Source organism: Melopsittacus undulatus, chromosome 6 (assembly GCF_012275295.1).
Source record: "Melopsittacus undulatus isolate bMelUnd1 chromosome 6, bMelUnd1.mat.Z, whole genome shotgun sequence".
Lineage (NCBI taxonomy): Eukaryota > Metazoa > Chordata > Aves > Psittaciformes > Psittaculidae > Melopsittacus > Melopsittacus undulatus.
Genome location: NC_047532.1, coordinates 63,347,939 through 63,366,323, shown reverse-complemented (window position 1 = coordinate 63,366,323; position 18,385 = coordinate 63,347,939). Strand labels below are relative to the sequence as shown.

Here is an 18,385-nt window from a genome sequence, read left to right as displayed (position 1 = left end):
ACCCCCTGCCCCTACCTTCCACTAGAGCAGGTTGGCCAAGGCTCTGTCCATCCTGGCCTTGAACACTGCCAGGAATGGAGCTTTTACTGTTTCTCTGCCAGAGCCTCACGAACCTCACAGGGAAGAACTTTTTCCTTAGATCTAACCTGAATCTCCCCCGTGTCAGTTTGAGCCCATCACTCCTTGTCTTATTGCTGTAAATCCTGTGTGATTGCAAGGGACAATAGCTATTTCAGCTAGGCAGAAGCAGGGAAATGGAAGCCGGAGAGTAACTTTTCTCTGGTCATGTTGCAGTGAAATTTATTTTGGGTAAGTTCTTGAAACCTAATTAGTAGTTTTTGTTTTGCAACCAGTATGAAAATAAGGCAACTTGTTGCTCACTTTCATGTGGGCTTATATTGTAATGCAGACTTGTATATAGACACATATATTTGTAATGATGAAAACATTCATGAGCCTTCAGGTGGTCTCAGCTGGTATGTTGGAAGAATCAGCAAATCAAATGTCTTCAAAATAGACTGGCAAAAAGTCAGTGCATTTAATTTTTTAGTGTTCTTCAATAAGTGTTCTTGCTTTTCTGTGAGCCCAATTTCCAAGAGTATAAAGAGGAGAATCTCAGAGTTTGTGAGGAATGCAGCTTTCACACAGCTTTTCAGATACCTGTCTTTTTGCATTATGTAATAGTCCAGCTTAATAAAGTCATATACTTGTTCTTATATTAGTTATGTTAGTTTTTTCCATTTATGCTCAAACAGGTAAGTAGCACCTCATTCCTTCTTCTCAATAAAACATGCTCCTCTTCCCAATTTCAAATGACATAGTGTAGCAAACCATATATCTTTCAGAAATATGTTTCTTAAAGGCATGGTTTGTGACCATAAGTAACAGTATTTCTGGTAGCACAACCCAAGCCTCTTTGCAAGAGGTTGGCCTCAGTGTTGTGGCTACTTTCTATCAAGGGCAAGCAATATGGTGGCTACCAGCGCCGCATTGATCATTTAGGCTCTGAACCTTTTTGTTTGTATTTTCTCCCCAGTAACTGTCATCCCAGAGAAGAGCTCTGTCAACAGATACATGTTCTTCTATTATGAGTAAGAAGACAGGAAGACTAAGGACAGCAACTAGACTTCAAACATGGCTCCTTCCTGCCCCAGAACAGCATGATTACTGAGTGCACTCACTCACTTTACACTTTGTAAAGCCCAGATCAGGGAGTGAGCATAAACAAGGGAAATTAAATGGTGGAACAAAAGAGAGTGGGAAAGAGATAGAGAGAGAGAAACCAGCAGCATGAGATAAAAATTGGGAAGGGCAAACAAATATAAAACTGGGATTAGTATAAGGCTTCAAAGCTGCAGATTTGTCAGTAAGAAGAAGTCTACCCAAAGAAACTGAGAATAAGGATCATGCACCTGAGAAGCTATTGGTCTTCCTCATAAATAACAACTATTTCTCAGAGTTTAACCATTTTCAATTGACCCATAGCCAGAACTGCAATTAACCTTCAATATATTTTATAAAAAATAGTACTTAGTTTACTTTCACATATGTGAAGAGATACAATTGCACAATGGTGGTTACAATGATAGAAATACACTGTGGATAAAATGTTTGCAAGAGATTTAAAAACATACCATACAGCACCACATCTGAAACTGGGTAATGGCAAAATGAATCAGACTCCATGTCCAAGTCAATGAAATTCCTAAATCTTTCTTCTGGAATAAATAAATACAAATAAAAAAATACAATGTGCAGTATGTGTCTGACACTACCTGAAGCTGAGCAATAGATTCAAACAAAAAAATGAGGTAAAAAAAAGACATTCATGCATGTAAGCCACCGTTAGTCTCTAACTCTAAAATAAGGCAGGTCATAATCTTTCAAGAACTGTCTTTAGCCACTTAAATCCTCTTTAGTGCTTTTCAAGACAAGGTCATGTGTGACCTTGCAGAATCATAAGTTAAGATGCTTTTATTTCCAATAGGTCATTTTTGACAGGTTCAGCCCTATTTGAAATGCATTATATGGTTGAAAATGTTGCTTTTCCTTAATGAAAAAAGAAATGTAAATTAAAAGGAACTGAGAGAGATGGATGGTTTTAGAGTTTATCACAAATGACACTGCTTTGAGGAAGGGAGGTAAGGGAAAAGGAAGGAAAATGAAATTATGTGTCATCTTCAGTTTTAATGACATGGAAAAGGGTGACATTAAACAGGACCTGATGTCCATTATTCCAGGCATAGAGAGCTCTATCTCTTGCATTGTAGTCAAGCATGGATATATGAAAATACTGATTATGGAAAGGAATGTCTGTATACTCATAAGTGGAGGTTTTTGTGGAATAAGAATAGTAGACCTTGGCTCCTGTTAAGTGAGAGTTAGTAACATACAAGGTGCCACAGATCATGAAGGATTCTCCAGCACTTCTCTTTGGGTAGCCTGTGCTCCAGCTCTTCAGCACCTCCAGTGTATCCTGGTTTAGCTGGCTGATGACAATGTTGCCTGCATTTTGGTTGGTGGCATACACAGCCCATAGCCCGATTTCATCTGCCATCAGGTCAATATCAGAAAAGCCACCCCAGGTGTAAGGGTAGACATTGTGAAAGCCAGCATACTCAAGGCTACGTTGTGCAAGCACCCGCCCAGTGTCAAAGCTGTATTTGATGATGATATTGCTCTGATACTTGTTGAAATAGAGGGAGCCATTGTAGACAACATGGTTGGTTCCTGCCCATTTGAATGGAAGGTTGTATGTCCTTGATTCAGCCCCACTGACAAAGTCTGCAATTGATTTATATTCACGGACAATTTTATTGTTAGTGTAACTATCCATGTACCAGACCTGGAAAGAAAACAAAGATTGGGAGTAAACACCTGGAACACAATCTGTGGTACATGATCATGATATGGCATGATGAATATATTGCAGAAAAAGAAGGAAACAAAAAGGTTTTAGGTGTGTAGCAGGCTATCAAAGTACGATATTGTCCAATTACTGCCACAAAAGCATGAGGAACTCTTAAGTTTCTGAATTAACACTTACCTATAGAGGTGAAGTCTCAAAGAGATTGTTGCTAACTAAACTACAGTGTCTGCATTTTCAGAAAAATACAATTTTGGATTATTTAGTGTTTGGACCTCTACTACACAGGGCTTGCTTAAAGATATTCCCAGAGACTAATCAAAGATGGGATGGGAAATGACATATGAGCAAAGCTTAGGAATAAATTTGATTTTTTTTTCAGCTGAATCTCTAACCAGTGTGAAATAGTGTGTCTTCTTAGGAAAGAAACCAAATACAGTAGCAGTGAAGGCCAGTAAAGATTAGGAACCCTTTTTTCCCTAAAAGGAAAACAAAATCAGTACTTTGTTTTTAATGTTCTGTATACCAGCTTCTATTCCCTCATTTTTTTCCTTCATTTTGCCTTTTCTCCTGTTAATTTGTCAGAGGACAAAACGAATTCTGACTAATAAAAGACCAGAATAATTTCTGGTAGTGGGGGAACATGAAGGCTGTCTGGGGAGGGGGCCACAGCAGGGAGAAGGTGCTGGTGGAGGTGAGGGCCCATGGGCACTGGCACTCTGAGGGGGCAGAGGAAATTTCGTCAGGTAATTGAGGTTCTTGGTGTCAGTAATAAACCTTGATGGACACAGCAGGCAAAGGAATGCTGTATGCATTCTTCAGTTATTACCATTTCTACGTTGCCTTTTCTATTGCCTTTGTATTTTCCTGTATTCAAAAAATTAAGCTTGTGGGTCTCATACAAAGGAAGTCTAGTGTTTGACTTCAAAAGCTCATTTGTGGAGAGAGCACCTCCCCAAAGCTGTGGCCACCGCGAGATCTTATTGCAGATCCAGACCATAATACAACTTTTATCTGAGGCAGCAAAATGGTCTTGAATATAGCTTATTATACATATGGGGCCTAATCCAGCAGATTTTGACTGTGCTGCATTATGGGTTATGCTCTTGGGTGAAAGAGTTGATGTTTGTTGTTATATTATCTTGGTTCCTAAAGACCCAAGCTCAGTTAAACATGGTAGGAAGAAAACATGTATGTAGTTGGTTTGGATAGGTGTATGTCATCCCTGAAACTGTTGAAGAAAATGCCCCAAAAGTATTTAGCTAGCTCTTGACTTTGGATATTTTTGCATGAACACTGTTGCCTTTTCTCTGAAGTTGTTTTAACAGTGAAAATGATGGAAGTAGCAAAAACATGGAATCATAGAATCATAGAATAGCATGCTTGTGAGTGGAAGCTCCTAGGGGGAAAATATACTTTTAAAGATTAAAATAAAGCAAGTGAAACTCCAGAAGGACACAAAGATATGCAGTGCCTTAACATACTCGGTTATTTTTCTCTGATGCTAATGGATCTGTCATCCAGGCTCCAAATCGGGTTCCAGATATCTTGACTGTAATGGGGCCTGTAATTTTCATCAATTTGCCACATGCTGAAATTAGAATAACAAATACGTTAACGCAAATAATTACACACCTCTCCTTGATATCAGTCGGAGCACAAGACCAATTGCTCTAAACCAGATCGTGGCTCCAGGGGATTTAAGCTTATGTTGAAGATGGATTGTCATCTTCACTGTATGAACTTTTCCCAATTTAACAGTAATATAAATATGTAAAAATATACAAACAAAAAATCACTTGTGTGTATTTTTTTTGTTTATATATTTTAAAGGACAGTTATTTTTCTGGGCATAAAGTAAAATGCAATCTAGTAAAATATCTTTCTGCATTGAACTTTTAATAAGAAATGAAAAGAAGACATACACTCCCTTCACTTTTCTTTCCAAAAGCTCAATGCAAGGCTAGGATTGATGGATGGTTCACTTTACCATTGACAAGGGTAACCAAGGAGGGGTTAAGGGCAGACAAGAAAGAAAGAGCTTGTAATCAGAAAGTATCACTGTGCAGCAATATCTGTGTGTGACTTGCCCATGGTTACACACACTGTTCCAGTATGAGAAGCCTGTCTGAAGTTAAGAAAGCAAATATGAGAATTATTCAGCAACCTTGGCTAGATTAGTTGGCTTCTAATCCATTAGGTTGTCTCATATTAGACTGCTAGGAAAATAATGAGAGTCAATATGGTTTCAAATGCTGACCTTCCTAACAGTCCCAAAATCTATATATTTAGGGGGCATTAGTAACTTAACTATTAGCAATAAGGCCCTGGTGGAGTTTGTATGTTTACTAAGAGGCTTAGTATCACACAGTGGTGTGTAAGTCACTAGGTGAAATAGCATGGTTTTGAAGAATAGATTTTCTATAAGAATGTAATGTACGTAAATGTTCTGTAAGAATGGAAAAAGAAGTGACATGTTTCATTTATTTTTTAATACAAAAAGAACTACTTCTCCATGATACGTGGTTGTGCTATATTGTATAGCTCTATCTATCAAGGAAACGTGGAAAACAAGCTGTATCTGGTGTTGAGAGTAAATTTACTCAGTTCTAAAGAGAAGGCACATCAAGCCTGTATTTTCTACTTTATGTAACTGGCAAAGGAGTGTATTGTGCAAGCCTGTTTCAGTCAAATAAAGGGGGTTAATGCTGTGCTGCCAACTCAGGGGCTGCTTGCAGGGATTTTGGTTATGGCCAAGGAAGTGGTATGTAATGGAACGAAGATAACTAAGAACATGCTAAGAAGTCAGTGAGCAGGGTAGGCTGTGTCTATTTTCTGGATCAACAGTAAGGCGTTACTCATATATCTCAATCTATGTAACTCACAACCTTTTGAAGATATTTTTGAACTTCACATATTATAGAATCTTACAGATCTTCTACAGTTGGTTATACCAGTACATAGTTTTTTATTCTGGAATTCTCTGTAGATAGGCTGCTGGTATTGTGTGCTGAGTGCTGTTTTTCTGCAGCAATGAACTGCTATTAGCTTGGAAAGCAGAGGAGTGTATCCTACCAAGGTGAAAGCTTTTATATTTAGATGGTATGTTAGTTATGACTCAGAAATAGCTCAGAAATGAGCATGAAATAAACTCAAACTTCAGAGGGGTTTAATTTGGAATCTGGAATAAAATGATCAGAAAACTAATAATGAGTAATAAGAAATCAGGACTTTTTAGTTTTTAAGGTAATTATAACAGAGTGAATGAGTTAAAGGGTATACTAACTGGTGCCTTTAAAACACCGTTTTGAAATTAGGAGCAAAACATAAGAAAAGGTTTTGTAATTCTGAAACACTGTTTCTTCTATTAAGAAAAGAAAAACCAACAAGAAAATCCATGAAGCTATATGTGGGATCAAAAATAATCTGTGAAATTTTGCTTCTGAACAGACAAAACTTAACGAAGAGCCCCTTGCAGAGATGTGGGGGTGCTCACAGAGTCCTCCTCTTGCATACAGCCCAGGTAACACCACGCATCTGAGCATGCACCGTGCATGTTTCTAGCTAGAGAAAGGTGTTCAGAAACGTGTAGGTTTATTACTGTGTAAGTAATGTGTACTATGTTTTGTACTATTTGTACTATAATGTGTACTATGTAAGTACTGTGTACTATGGTTTGTCTGTTGTATTACTTGTATTAAACCTGAATGTATAATTCACTGATTGCCAGTCAAATGCAACCTGTTAATAATGAAATCTTTTCAGCCTTACTTTGATTTAAACTATATGAACTGAGCCACCCTCCCCTGTGACGGAAGACACTGCTTTTAGAGATTCTGTCAAAATGTATTGAGATACTGTTGGATGTGAAAAAAGAGATGACACTGTACTTCAGCCAGTAAATGATCAGCAGTTTGAGTCAAGGTATATTTATGCTTATTTGCAGATAGCATGTAGTGATTGAGAAAAGGAGACTTAGGAGAGTTGCCATATAGCTGAGGGTCAACTGACTGAAAAGGTGACAAAGCTTCTCTTTTCAGCATAACAACACAGCATCTTGTAAGAGGCATGAGGATTAAGCTCCTGCCCTACAGTATGCCTATCTTTTCCCTGTTCAACACATAAATATGCTTATTTGAGATGTAACTGCATAGAACTGGTCTTTAAAACTAAGGAGTAATACTACAAGTATTTTGAACATTACATTTCCATGGTTGTGATAATTTATAAAGCATCATCAGGCATCTGCTGTAAACCTCCACAGTACCTGAGGTCTATTGGCCTGCTTGCTGTTGGTGTGGGCAGTGAGAAGGAAGCAGCAGAGCCATCAGTGCCAACCTCTGTCTTGTCATCACAGCCTCCTCATAGCTGTGATGACTTAGGCGCAAGAGTTTAATATAGTAAGTCACTGTTTTCAAAAGAAAGGTATCATTGTTTTCCCCAGTTTTGTCCTTTGGAGTCCCACCCATTCATTGCAGCAGATCAGTATAAATTGGCAGAATCAGGATCACTTATCTTTTTATTACAAAGTACTAAGTGTGCTGTCTGTGCAGAAGTGTTACTGACTTACTAATATAATTAGGGAGCTTATTTCAGGTGAATATCACAGCATTTTAATGACATATTACTACAATATGTAGTTTACCAATGTTTAACATTGAAATAATTAGCAATATTGATAGAAAGTTAATTCCTCTATAGCTTGCCCAAGCCTGTTCTTGTGTTTGATAACAGAAGTTAAATGAGTGACAACTCTTTCAAGAGTAAAGCTCAATATAATGATTAACAGTTCACTCACAAAGCAAGGTGAGTTTTCTGTGTGGTTGTAAGCACGTGCAGCTTTGCATTCACTGCAAGGAATTTCCCTCACTCATCCACCAGCAGTGTAAAATGCATTGATCTAATCCCAGCCTATACTCTTAGCTGCAGAATGAACCTCACAATTTCTCATGTGGCTATGTCAAAATTGATCTTGTATGCTGAGGTTTCTTGCTAGGGAGTAGTGCTACTAATATGCTGAAAGGCAGAATCATTTACTTAACAATTCTATGGCATGGCCAGTCTGGGAATATGCAATTAAAAAACCTCCAATTAGTTTCCAGTTGAGACTTTGGCTCATTTTATATGTAGGGAAGTAGAACATAGGCAAATGTTATGTGAAATGCAAAACACTTCTGGGTTGTGAATTTTCTATAGCAGTGAGGTGACATTTTTAACATGGCCAAAGCCTTCTTTATTTTGTTGTTGGTTTTTTTCCTCTCTTCTTTTTTAAATTTTTTTTAATTATTATTATTTTATTTTTTTTATTTTTTTTTCTGGCAGAAGGGAACATCTGAGAATGTGAAAATAATTCTTGTGATGGGAGGGAACCTTTCTTTTACTGATTGAAAAGTTTTGGTTTATAACCAACCTCTGCTCCTGAATTCCCTGACAGGAGGACTGGATGTTAGTGAGAAAGCAGGTCAAATATATCTCTATACTAGCAAATGTCAGGAAGTTCAGGAACACTGAGGAAAAAAGTAGTATTTCTAGGCATTTCTTCTACTACTAAGAGGTTCATTTGGGGTTACACAGAAAGAGTGGGGTTTTTAGAAGCACTCAGACTTTTTCCCTTGACTTTGAAAGAAGCACCTACCTACATTAGAGGTTTGATTTTCCAAGTACCACAATCAGTTACAGTTAGTACTTTCTAAGTGTTTTCCATCCTAAATTGAACTGTGCAAGAAATACCATATCATGCACTGTCTGGGTGTTTGTGGCTTCATTGATCTCTTGTAACAGTTTTGTCCTGTGGACTCCTGTAAGTCTGTGATTTCCTGTATTGGTTTATATTAAGGGAGAATTTGAGTGTGAAGTGACCATTAAAAAAGAAAGTAGATGTATTACCCCTGTAGTCTGGAAAGCTCTCTGGGGCAGAATGCATCTGGAAAGCTGCTTCAAAGCAAGCAAATACCAGTGGAAAGTTCCGACAGACCAAATAGGCAGGAGCTGTTTTGAAGATAGCTAGGAATAGGTAACTGATAGTCCCAGTCTCTGTGACGCAAAAGACTGTGGGTAGTGCTATACATTCCGAGTGAGTGTAGGATTTATAGAAGGGCTAGCAAAGGAAATAAAATCAAAACATTCTCTAGGGATGTTCATAAGCATCATTATTCTATTTATTGTAAGTAATAAATAGAGGAAAATGAAGTTGGTTTTTTTTTCCAGTGGTTGTGCAAATAACTTTGAAGTCTTTTACTGCTTGTGATTTTCTGCTTATGGTCCAATTTTTCTTAACATTGTAATGCAAGAGAATGAAGAATTCATTCTTGCTTTAATGGTATATGTCTGTTGCCCTGCATTAGAGATTGCTGAGCGTAAGCCTCTGCACTCTTCTGCATGTGTGAAATTACTTGTCATATAATCTTGGGAAAGTCATTCATCCTCTTGTGCTGCTTGTTGCTATCTACAAAATGGGGACCTAGTACACAGTTTTGTAGTACGTATTTGTAAAATTTTTCAAACCCTAAGGGGAAGGATGCTTTGAAGAATAAGCACCACTGCAATCAGTAAAGTAATCTCATGCCTGCACTAGTACCTCTTCTGCCATTGGTGTAACAGCATTTCTTTGAAAATATAGAATATTCTACTTTTGAATTTATAACTAGAAATGTTATTGTAAAATATTGTTTTGGTTCTGCAATATAATCAGATCGGGCTGCAAATGACTGCCAGAAAAAGACCCATCTTTTTAAATGTATGTGAGTCTGCAGTGTACACAATCATATGCACTCTCTTGCTACATATTTAATGGCATCCACCATTCTAAAGTTTTGTGGACAAATTTCTCAGCAGCTTCAGCCTGACTTTTCTTTTACTCTGAACAGAAGGCGCAAGTTTCAGCCGTCACAACTGCTGTGGTAATTATTAAACCTCAGTGAAAGTAAGACAACCTCTTACTGTATGTTGAGTGTGGAAAATGTTGCCAGTGCAGATGGAAGATCCCTTTTAAGTGGCCAGGGCAGTATAAATAATGCATTCTATTGCTGAAAAACATCTGCTAGGGAGAAAAATGGAAAATAGCTATTACACATGCTGGTTAGATAATGATACTGTGAAAGCAACAAAATCAGTGAAGACTGGAGCCAGATCCTGTGGCACATTGGGGCCAGTCTGCCCTTTGCTGCTGTAGGCTTCTGGGTGTCAGACGGGCATGGACAGTCACAGCTGGATCATATCCAGTGTGGTGAATGTGTCTGGAGAAGGTGTAGGCAGCAAAGTGGTTTTTCCTTTAAGCTTGCTGATCTGAACACACAATACCAGCTTTCAGGAGTTACAGTAAGCCTAGCTGAAGCTGGTTTTACTTTAAAAGGCACACAGGGGTAGACCAGAAATACAGCCAGTCCATTAGTAGGTGAGCATAAAATTCATTGAAGCATCTAAGACCAGAGAATATTGTCAATAAGGAGGAATAAATCTTCATTAGAGCTTGAGAATGCCAAACCCTTTTTAATAATGGATATACTTAATACTCTATTTTGTGCAAAATTTTTCTCTCTATTGTTAATATACATAATTTTAATAGGGTGTGTTACAGGAATTCAGGATAGATAGGAGAGGAAATAAAGTGAATGAAAAGTAAGGAAATAATGCCTGTGAATACACCTAGTAATTCTGATATATAACATTATGTGTGTGTACTGAGGGGAAAATAGGATCATAAGAAATTTCTGTTTGAAGAAGTCTTTCATGTATTTTAGCCCATTGTCATGGCTTTACTTCTAGTGTAAAATAAAGAAACTGAAAAGAAATCATTTAAGAGGTAACCTAACCTAGATATTTCTCATTCCATTGCCTCACAAAAATAAAGAGGCACCACATATCAGGTTAATAATATATTTTATGTCATTTGTAGCATTTAGAAGTAAACATCCTATTAACTGGGATACTGATCATAGGACTGAACCCTAGAATTCCTAATTTATTCATACTCAGTGTTAACTTACAAGTATTTATTTCTCCTAGAGAGAAATGCCAAGAAATTCTTAACTTACTGAGCTTTTTCATGCAGTCTCGAAGCCTGGTTTCTAAACTGAGTACGCGCTGGTGTAGCTCCTCATAGTCATAAGCACCAATTTCTTCCTGAATCCCAGTGAGAACAGTAGACAGATTCCTAATTTCCTCCTTGAACTGGGTAATTAATTTGGCATCCGTTTTGTATTGTTCCAGAACTGGAATCAGTGGCAGGAGCTCATCCATCTTTTCTTTCAACTCCTGTTAAAAGCAATCAGATGTGCATTAGAGCAGTTTAAAGGCCTTCAATCCTCTAATTCCTTTTTATGTAACATATACACCAGATTTTTAAAATTACTTGAAAATTATTACTGATTTTAAGTACAGATGTATTATTAGTGTATTGTGAAAGACTTGGAAACCTCAGACTTAATTGTAGTAGGCAGTAGATAAAATGCATGAGACAATAGTTTTTCTACTGAAAGTACACAATTATCTTCAGGTGATCTGAACCAAACCTGATGAAGGTCTGACTTTACACCCCCCACTAAGTGTGACTTTCTTGAGAGAAGGGAATTAGGCCTGAACATACAGTGAGGCTCAAGGAGGTCATGCCTGTTTTACAGTGCTTTCATAGTTGGTGGGCTCTTCAATTCCATTTCACTCCTTACAAGTACTGAATTAATTTTTTTTCTCAATGGCTGTTGGAGACTCTTTAGTTCTGTTCTGGCCACAGAGGTCTTTCTTCTGAAGAAAAAATCTGGGGTTCTTAACTGTGCTTTGTTTCTGTCATCCCGCACTAGCTGCCTTTGCACTGGCAACCCTATTCTTAAAGATGGATTGAATAAAATAAGGAATACTTTGGAATCTCTGATTTCCCATGTCACAGATTTTTGCTGAGTCTCATAGGTTGAGACTTTGTCTGAGTTTGTGACCCTTGCTGGCTGTTAATTTGCCATTTCTTCATCATCTTTTTCAATGTGCTAATCATAGGGGCTTTATTAAAATTAAGCTAATCGAGGTTGTTTTCTGGTTGGTTATTATTCTGTAGAAAACCTCCAAGAATCCTTGCAGCCACAAAAGCAGACAGGGCTGTCCCTGCTGTATCAACCGCATATAGAGATTTGAATCTTTTTATAGAGGAAGCAGCAGGACTTCCATGAACAAATGCCAGGCAGACATGAGAAGAAGTAAGCCTGGGCAAAACAAGCTGAAGGATGGAAATAAAGTTGTGTTAGGTACTAGCATTTGGTGGTAGACTTGGAACAGATGAGGGTACATGGGGAGAGCCTATTGAAGGGCTTAAAAAATCATTAGATGGACTAGTCAGCAGGTTAAAAGGGAAAGTAGAAGAGAACTATATGAAAGCCCAAGGGCAAGAAAGAGGTGCAGAAGCAGATGTGGTTAGAGGTTAGTATACTCACTGACAGGTGTAAAGACATGCACATACCATTTCTTGCATCACTTGTATTAAAAGATGCAGCAAACAGAGTAGAATATTTCCAAACTAAATGCCATGAGGATGTCCAAAGTATTTTGCTAAGGAAAAGTGGAAGAAGCTCACAGGCAGGGTCAGCATTTTTGCTGCTTGAGGATCTACCTCTCAAATGTGTTCTAAGACAGCTTGCAAGTTCTGCAGTATCTCTTCATCACCTAGGTAATATATCTATACTGGTTGAACAATTGCTTTCATACCAGAATTATTATTTACTCAAAAGAGAGACTTACATTTGTTGTTAGGAAGTATATTTTGCACGCAGGTCATCCTAATAGCTAAAGAAGCTATTATAAGCAGACATATCATTATAAATGGATTTGAGATTCTTAGGAGTTCTATTGGTTCTATTCTCAAGAGGTCTTCCAATTACATTATAGTAGCAGAATTACAGAAATTAAGACAAAGGAGATATTTTTTTGCTTACAGGTATAGCTATTTTTATTTTACTGTTTTTATTGAAAACTTGAGCCTACTTTATGCCTGTTAAAGTGACTATTTTTAACTTGGTGACATGGTGAGTAGGCTTTGTGACATAAAAAGCAGAGCTCCAGAAGCCAAAGTTCTTGTTACTTAATTTTGAACTGATGAACTTAGCCTTTGGTTCCTTGGGGCAATGAACTGCCAAAAATCATGGGTAAGCCATTACTGAAAAAGGTGCAAAGCTTGTAAAAACTCGGGATATAAGTGAAGCCGGGTTTGGTATTTTCCTGATAAAGTAACTGTATTGGTTTCAGCTGGCACTCCTAGCTTGTTGCTATGACGAGAGGTCCAAGAACTAATTTGTCTTGCAACATGGATAGGTGGTATAAACATTCTGGCACTTTGTGCCTGATGATCTAAGGGGATAGATTATATACAGATAGATCTTCTTTATCTCAGGAAATAGAAAGAACTGGAATTTTAGTAGTTCAAATTTCAGAAAGCCAACAATATATTGTATTATGTTGACCTTTTAAATCACTCTGTAACTTGATTGGCTGGAAATCTGTTTTATACTCCTGGCAAACTGTCAAACTGAAGTTAACTACATGTCCAGTACAAATACTGAATATTTAGAAGGACAGAGTACTTCAGAAATCTGCTACCTTTGACATTGTTTATCAGACATTCAAATGCTGATATTTTGTTCTCCAGGAAAATTGTAATGAGAATGTAGAACGTATAATGGCATTGTACAAATGTGATGTTATTGCAGAAATGATTGATGAGGGAAGAAAAGTTGGAGAAGTTTCTTATGTGAAAATAACTGGAGATATGTGCTCAAACTCTAAGAAGGGTGACATAAAGTTCAGTAGTCAGATCATTAGTGTACTTAATTCCTGATAGAATTGAGACTCATTGGATATTCAGTCTCATAAAAAAAACCCTTAACTGTTTAGGTATTGTTTAGGTATTGAACTTTAGCACCAATTAGAAAATTAAGACCATTTTATGTGAACTTTCATAAACACTTAAAAATGTTCATATTTGCATATATATTTGCTTAACATGATGTGATGCTCAAAATCTATTTTCTAGATCCTATTTTACTGTCTTGCAGCCTTGAAATATCAATTTGACAGACTTGATATTTGAAGAACTTAAATATGCTCTTGTACCATTCTCTCCTAAAGAGTTACTTCAGATAGCTTTTTCAGAACACACAATGCTATTTTGTAATCCCTGGAACCCTCCTTCCTCACAAAAAGATTGGCTGTACTGGATAAAAATGACAATAACCTGATTTATAATAAGCTTTCTTCCCTTCAACTGCATTAAATGTCAGGCAACAGTAAAAGTGCAGAACCCTCTAGCAGTTTGCTATTAACTCGATTGGATCTCCTCGTTTATCACTGGAGCTTGAATGAATACAAATTTCTCAGTATGACAAGCATATTGACACAGAGCAAACAGGAATCTGTTTATAGTGACATTTCTCTAATGACTTAATAATTAATAGTTACTCCTTATTATAGTTAAATTGAAAAGAAGATTATCATCATAAACGAAGATTTATTATGCTTATCTTTCTAATGTTGCTCTTGTGTGAGCATTTTGAGCTGAGATCTTAACAGTTCATGCATTGCTGCTTAGTACATTCCTTCCAGCAGGCTTTCAAAGTTATTGTTAAAATAAAACCTACTTGAAAATGCTTTGTCATTAATGTCTTCCGATCATCTTCAATTTGCCGAAACTTGGCCTTCAGCCCTTTCATTTGTGTTTCCATTTTTAAAACATACTGGAAATCCCTCTGAGTCCGTAGATTTAAAACTTCGATAGACTGGGACATATTCTGAACCTGTTAAAGAAGAACACTCTAAATGCACTTTCTGTTGCTATACGTTTTTTTCCTGGTTAGGTAGTTAAATGTCAGGCAATAATATGTGCTTATGTCCATGCTTTAGTTGTGAGTCACTTATACCACAGTATAGTTTTAAATTCCATAACTGTTCCATAAATGCTCCATAAATTCCGTGACAGTACAGAAATAGGGGAACAGGGCTAAGAGGACTATCAGGAGCAAGACCTTGAAGAAGTAAAGAGAGAGATATCTTTTCAGCACCATTATCAGTGGGCTCAATAAAGACTTTTGGGCAGTGGAGTCTACTTTGACATTTGTAGTAGATGCTGTTTTTCAGGATATGCTAGATAAGACGTGTTTCCTCTCAAGCAATTTGGGACGGACATTACTGAGATTTGGAGATTTTGGTTAGTATGAGGAACATGTTTTTTTACTGCTAGTAGGCATTTAAATAATAATTCAGTATAAGGAAATCATGAGACTATCCAGAGATAAGCTGGAGTGTGCCCATCATCAAACAGGTGTTTGCTTATGTTTTTGTAAGTATATATAAAATTAGGTATTTTATACAATTGTCTCTTTGGTAGAAACCCACATTTTTTAGAGATGAGTAGCGTGAATGTTCAGGTAACTTCTGTAGAGTGAGTGCCTTTGTAGCTATAGCGAGCACTTTTACCAAAAAGAACTGTATTCTAGAACAAAAAGCTTATGTTATAAAAGCAATGCTTTTGCCAGTCATAAAAAGAATACATTTTGTAATTATTCTATTTCAATAAGTGGTTTGCTTTCCCAAAACATGAACAAAGTAGACTGCTGTAAATGTATCAGACACCTTCCTAATAGAAGACAGTTCTGGCAGTATTCCTGTTGTTTTCAAGAATATGCAATGTTTGAACTGATATTCATGTCTGAAATGAATACATTGTGACTTACAGAATGTGTGGGTTCAGCAAATACTCTTCAAATACTCTTACAAATAGTGTATTAGTTATGGAATAGTTGCCACTAGCAGTTCTCAGAAAGTATTTTTAATGAAAAAAAGTAATGTTTCTTTTTTTTTCCTTTGCCTTTTAATTGTTGAAAGCAGGCAAATTAAGTTCTTTAGGTTGTAGAAGAACTTTCTGTTTCCATTTGCAGAAGATGCATTCACATACAGGTTCTAATTAAATGACATGGAGGTAGTGTAGTAATAATATGACATGATACACCCATCATGACCAGAGTTCTAAGAATAAGAAAATAGCTTTTAGAGAACTTATGATTTAGGTTCTTTTTTGGGAGAGTTTGAAAACTATGTTGAGACCTTAACATTCCTTTACCTCCCACCCAAAAAGAAAGTAAGAATTTTTCACATTAATATGTTAGTGTTTGGGAAACATTCTAAAGCAACGACTCTGGAGGACTGAAGTCTTCCTCTGGTAAGTAAACAGACAGCATGAGGGGAGGTAGCTCCTCCTCTGTGTGCTGGTTTGCCAGTGTTCTCTCCCAGCATCTCATCCTATGGGCTCTGTCAAAACCTGAAACTACGTCCCTGATGAAATTCATTGAGTTTTAGGAAGGGAAAATATGGAGGGGATCTTTTACTATATTAGCAGATTTTTCTAGAGTGATTTTTCCATAGTTACATGTGTGTGTAAGGAAGAATTTTGGGAGGAGAGAGAAAAGATGTTGTTTCGGTTTGCTAGGTAAGTGATTTAGGTTGGAGAAGGTTTGACAGAAGGAAAATAGACCAATGGTGATCAGTGGCAATAATACAGATAGGGGATATATACCCTGAAGAAATATTTGTATTAGATAATTCTTCAGTACTCCATCACGTATTGAGAGAAAGGAATGGATTTTAGTGGGAAATGCAGTGCTCAAAAGGAGTAGTTTTTTATGCAGAAGACTTACCTTCTCTAGCAGTTGTCTGAGTTGCCTGCTTTTGGCATCTCTTGAACACAGGTTTTGTTCAGGTGCAACAACAGTGCAAATGCAACGGCCGTCAGGATCCTGGGCTGAGCTATAAACTTGCCACCCTTCCTTGGGGCTAATCTGAGTCTGTAACAACAAAATAATAAGTAAAGGGACCTGAACTGATATTTTGTTGTTGTCATTATTTGGAAACTCACTACCTCAGAGTATTTTTAATACGCTTGAAGTGAGGTCAACACTCAACAACTAACGAGATCAGCGTTTTCACACTGCTTTATTCTATCTCACAACTCTGTAATGATTCTTGAGAAGTGTCCAGCACACACTGTTTCCAAGGGTGGATGAAAACAATTTTCAGCTTGTGATTCAGCACAAACTAGATAATTTAAGTCTTTGCAAAAGGATGTTACAGTTTTTCATCAGCAGAGAACAAATATGTCCTTTCAGCCTGAATGGCTTACTTTAGACTAATGGAAACAACAAAGACAGGATTGAACAAAACAAAAAGGCCAAAGAGGAAGCACTGTGACAAACACTGAGAATTGGCTCAGCAGCAGTTTGGAGTGTGGGGTAGCAGGTTTGCTCTTAAAGAAGCAACATGCAGAAAACTGTTCTTCATTGACTTCTACTGCACAGACAGCAAAGGGAAGAGCAGCTGGCTGCAGGGTAACACTGAGAAGTGTGTGGTTAGTTAAGGGGAATGGTAGTTGTGGCAAGCATGGCACAGTGCAATTAAGAAATTGCAAGTCTTTCACTAGGACAAATTAATTCTGGAAGTTTGGTGTTTTTTTGTCCTTTTTTACAGCCACCATGACTGAGAAAGAAAACAAATGAAAAAATATCACATTTGCTTACAGAGCAGGCTAACAATGCACTGCAGTTAAAGTCTGTGTGATACCTGGTGAGACTAGGTATCTGTCTGTCTAATGGGATGTATAGAAATCTCTCACAAGAGTGAGAGAAGGCAATAGAATTAGATGATTGAGAAGATTCAGGTGATGGAATTAAAATTAATGTACACCAAAAGTGTTGTTTTTTTTTTAATTTTCTTTTAAAACTGTAATTTAGAGTTAATATTGCTCATTATTCATTCCTAATAATACAGTACTGACTATTGAGTTTCATAGTACAGGTGCTAATGGATCCCATGAAGTAATTTTGGGCTGGACACAGCTGGAATCAATTACTAGTTATGTTATAAAACTGTATTCAGTGTCAGCACTGAGAGTGATTATTTAAACTGGCAAGCTTTGATATTGATGATTTACTGGCTGCTCAGTGCAGAATTAGTTGCAGAGTTCCTCACCTCAGAAGAGGTGAATAGAATCATAGAATAGTTGGGGTTGGAAAGGACCTTAAGATCATCTAGTTCCAACTCACCTGCCATTGGGCAGGGACACTTCACACTAAACCACGCCACCCAAGGCTCTGTCCAACCTGGCCTTGAACACCTCCAGGGATGGAGCATTCACAGCTGTCTCTGTAGAATGAAGTTAGAAAAGAGCATAGACTTTCCATCTTCAATGACTCTTCTGAAGAAGTCTCTGAAGATTGCACTGACCTCTTCTACTGTAGTTAACTTAGAAATCAAAATGATATTTGGGTAAAAGGGTATTGTTCTCCTGTTTTGCAAGGAAAACCAGTGTCATAATGTAGATAACTGCAGAAAGAGGACAGCTGAACTTGCCTTCAGGTTTGCTAGAAAAATGTATCCAGAGTTCAGTGTTAAATTATACTGCCCCTCTTTACCTTAACTTTTAGGGCTAAGAAAATCTAGTTTAAGACCTGGAGAACAATACAAACTAGACAAAATTATGTCTGCAGAGACCATTTA

At 37.3% G+C, this 18,385-nt stretch overlaps 1 protein-coding gene across 1 annotated transcript in view; it reads right to left on the bottom strand.

Moving 5' to 3' along the window:
• Positions 1 to 381: 381 nt before the first annotated feature.
• Positions 382 to 18,385, bottom strand: part of OLFM3 (olfactomedin 3) — a 58,390-nt gene continuing 40,386 nt past the window's right edge. The window contains exons 2-6 of the mRNA XM_034064235.1: positions 16,531 to 16,677; positions 14,479 to 14,634; positions 10,900 to 11,119; positions 4,351 to 4,457; positions 382 to 2,845 (exon numbers count right to left, since the gene is read on the bottom strand). Of these exons, the coding sequence (XP_033920126.1) occupies positions 2,168 to 2,845; positions 4,351 to 4,457; positions 10,900 to 11,119; positions 14,479 to 14,634; positions 16,531 to 16,677 (1,308 nt within the window). The 3' untranslated portion in view covers positions 382 to 2,167. The remainder of the gene's footprint in view (positions 2,846 to 4,350; positions 4,458 to 10,899; positions 11,120 to 14,478; positions 14,635 to 16,530; positions 16,678 to 18,385) is intronic.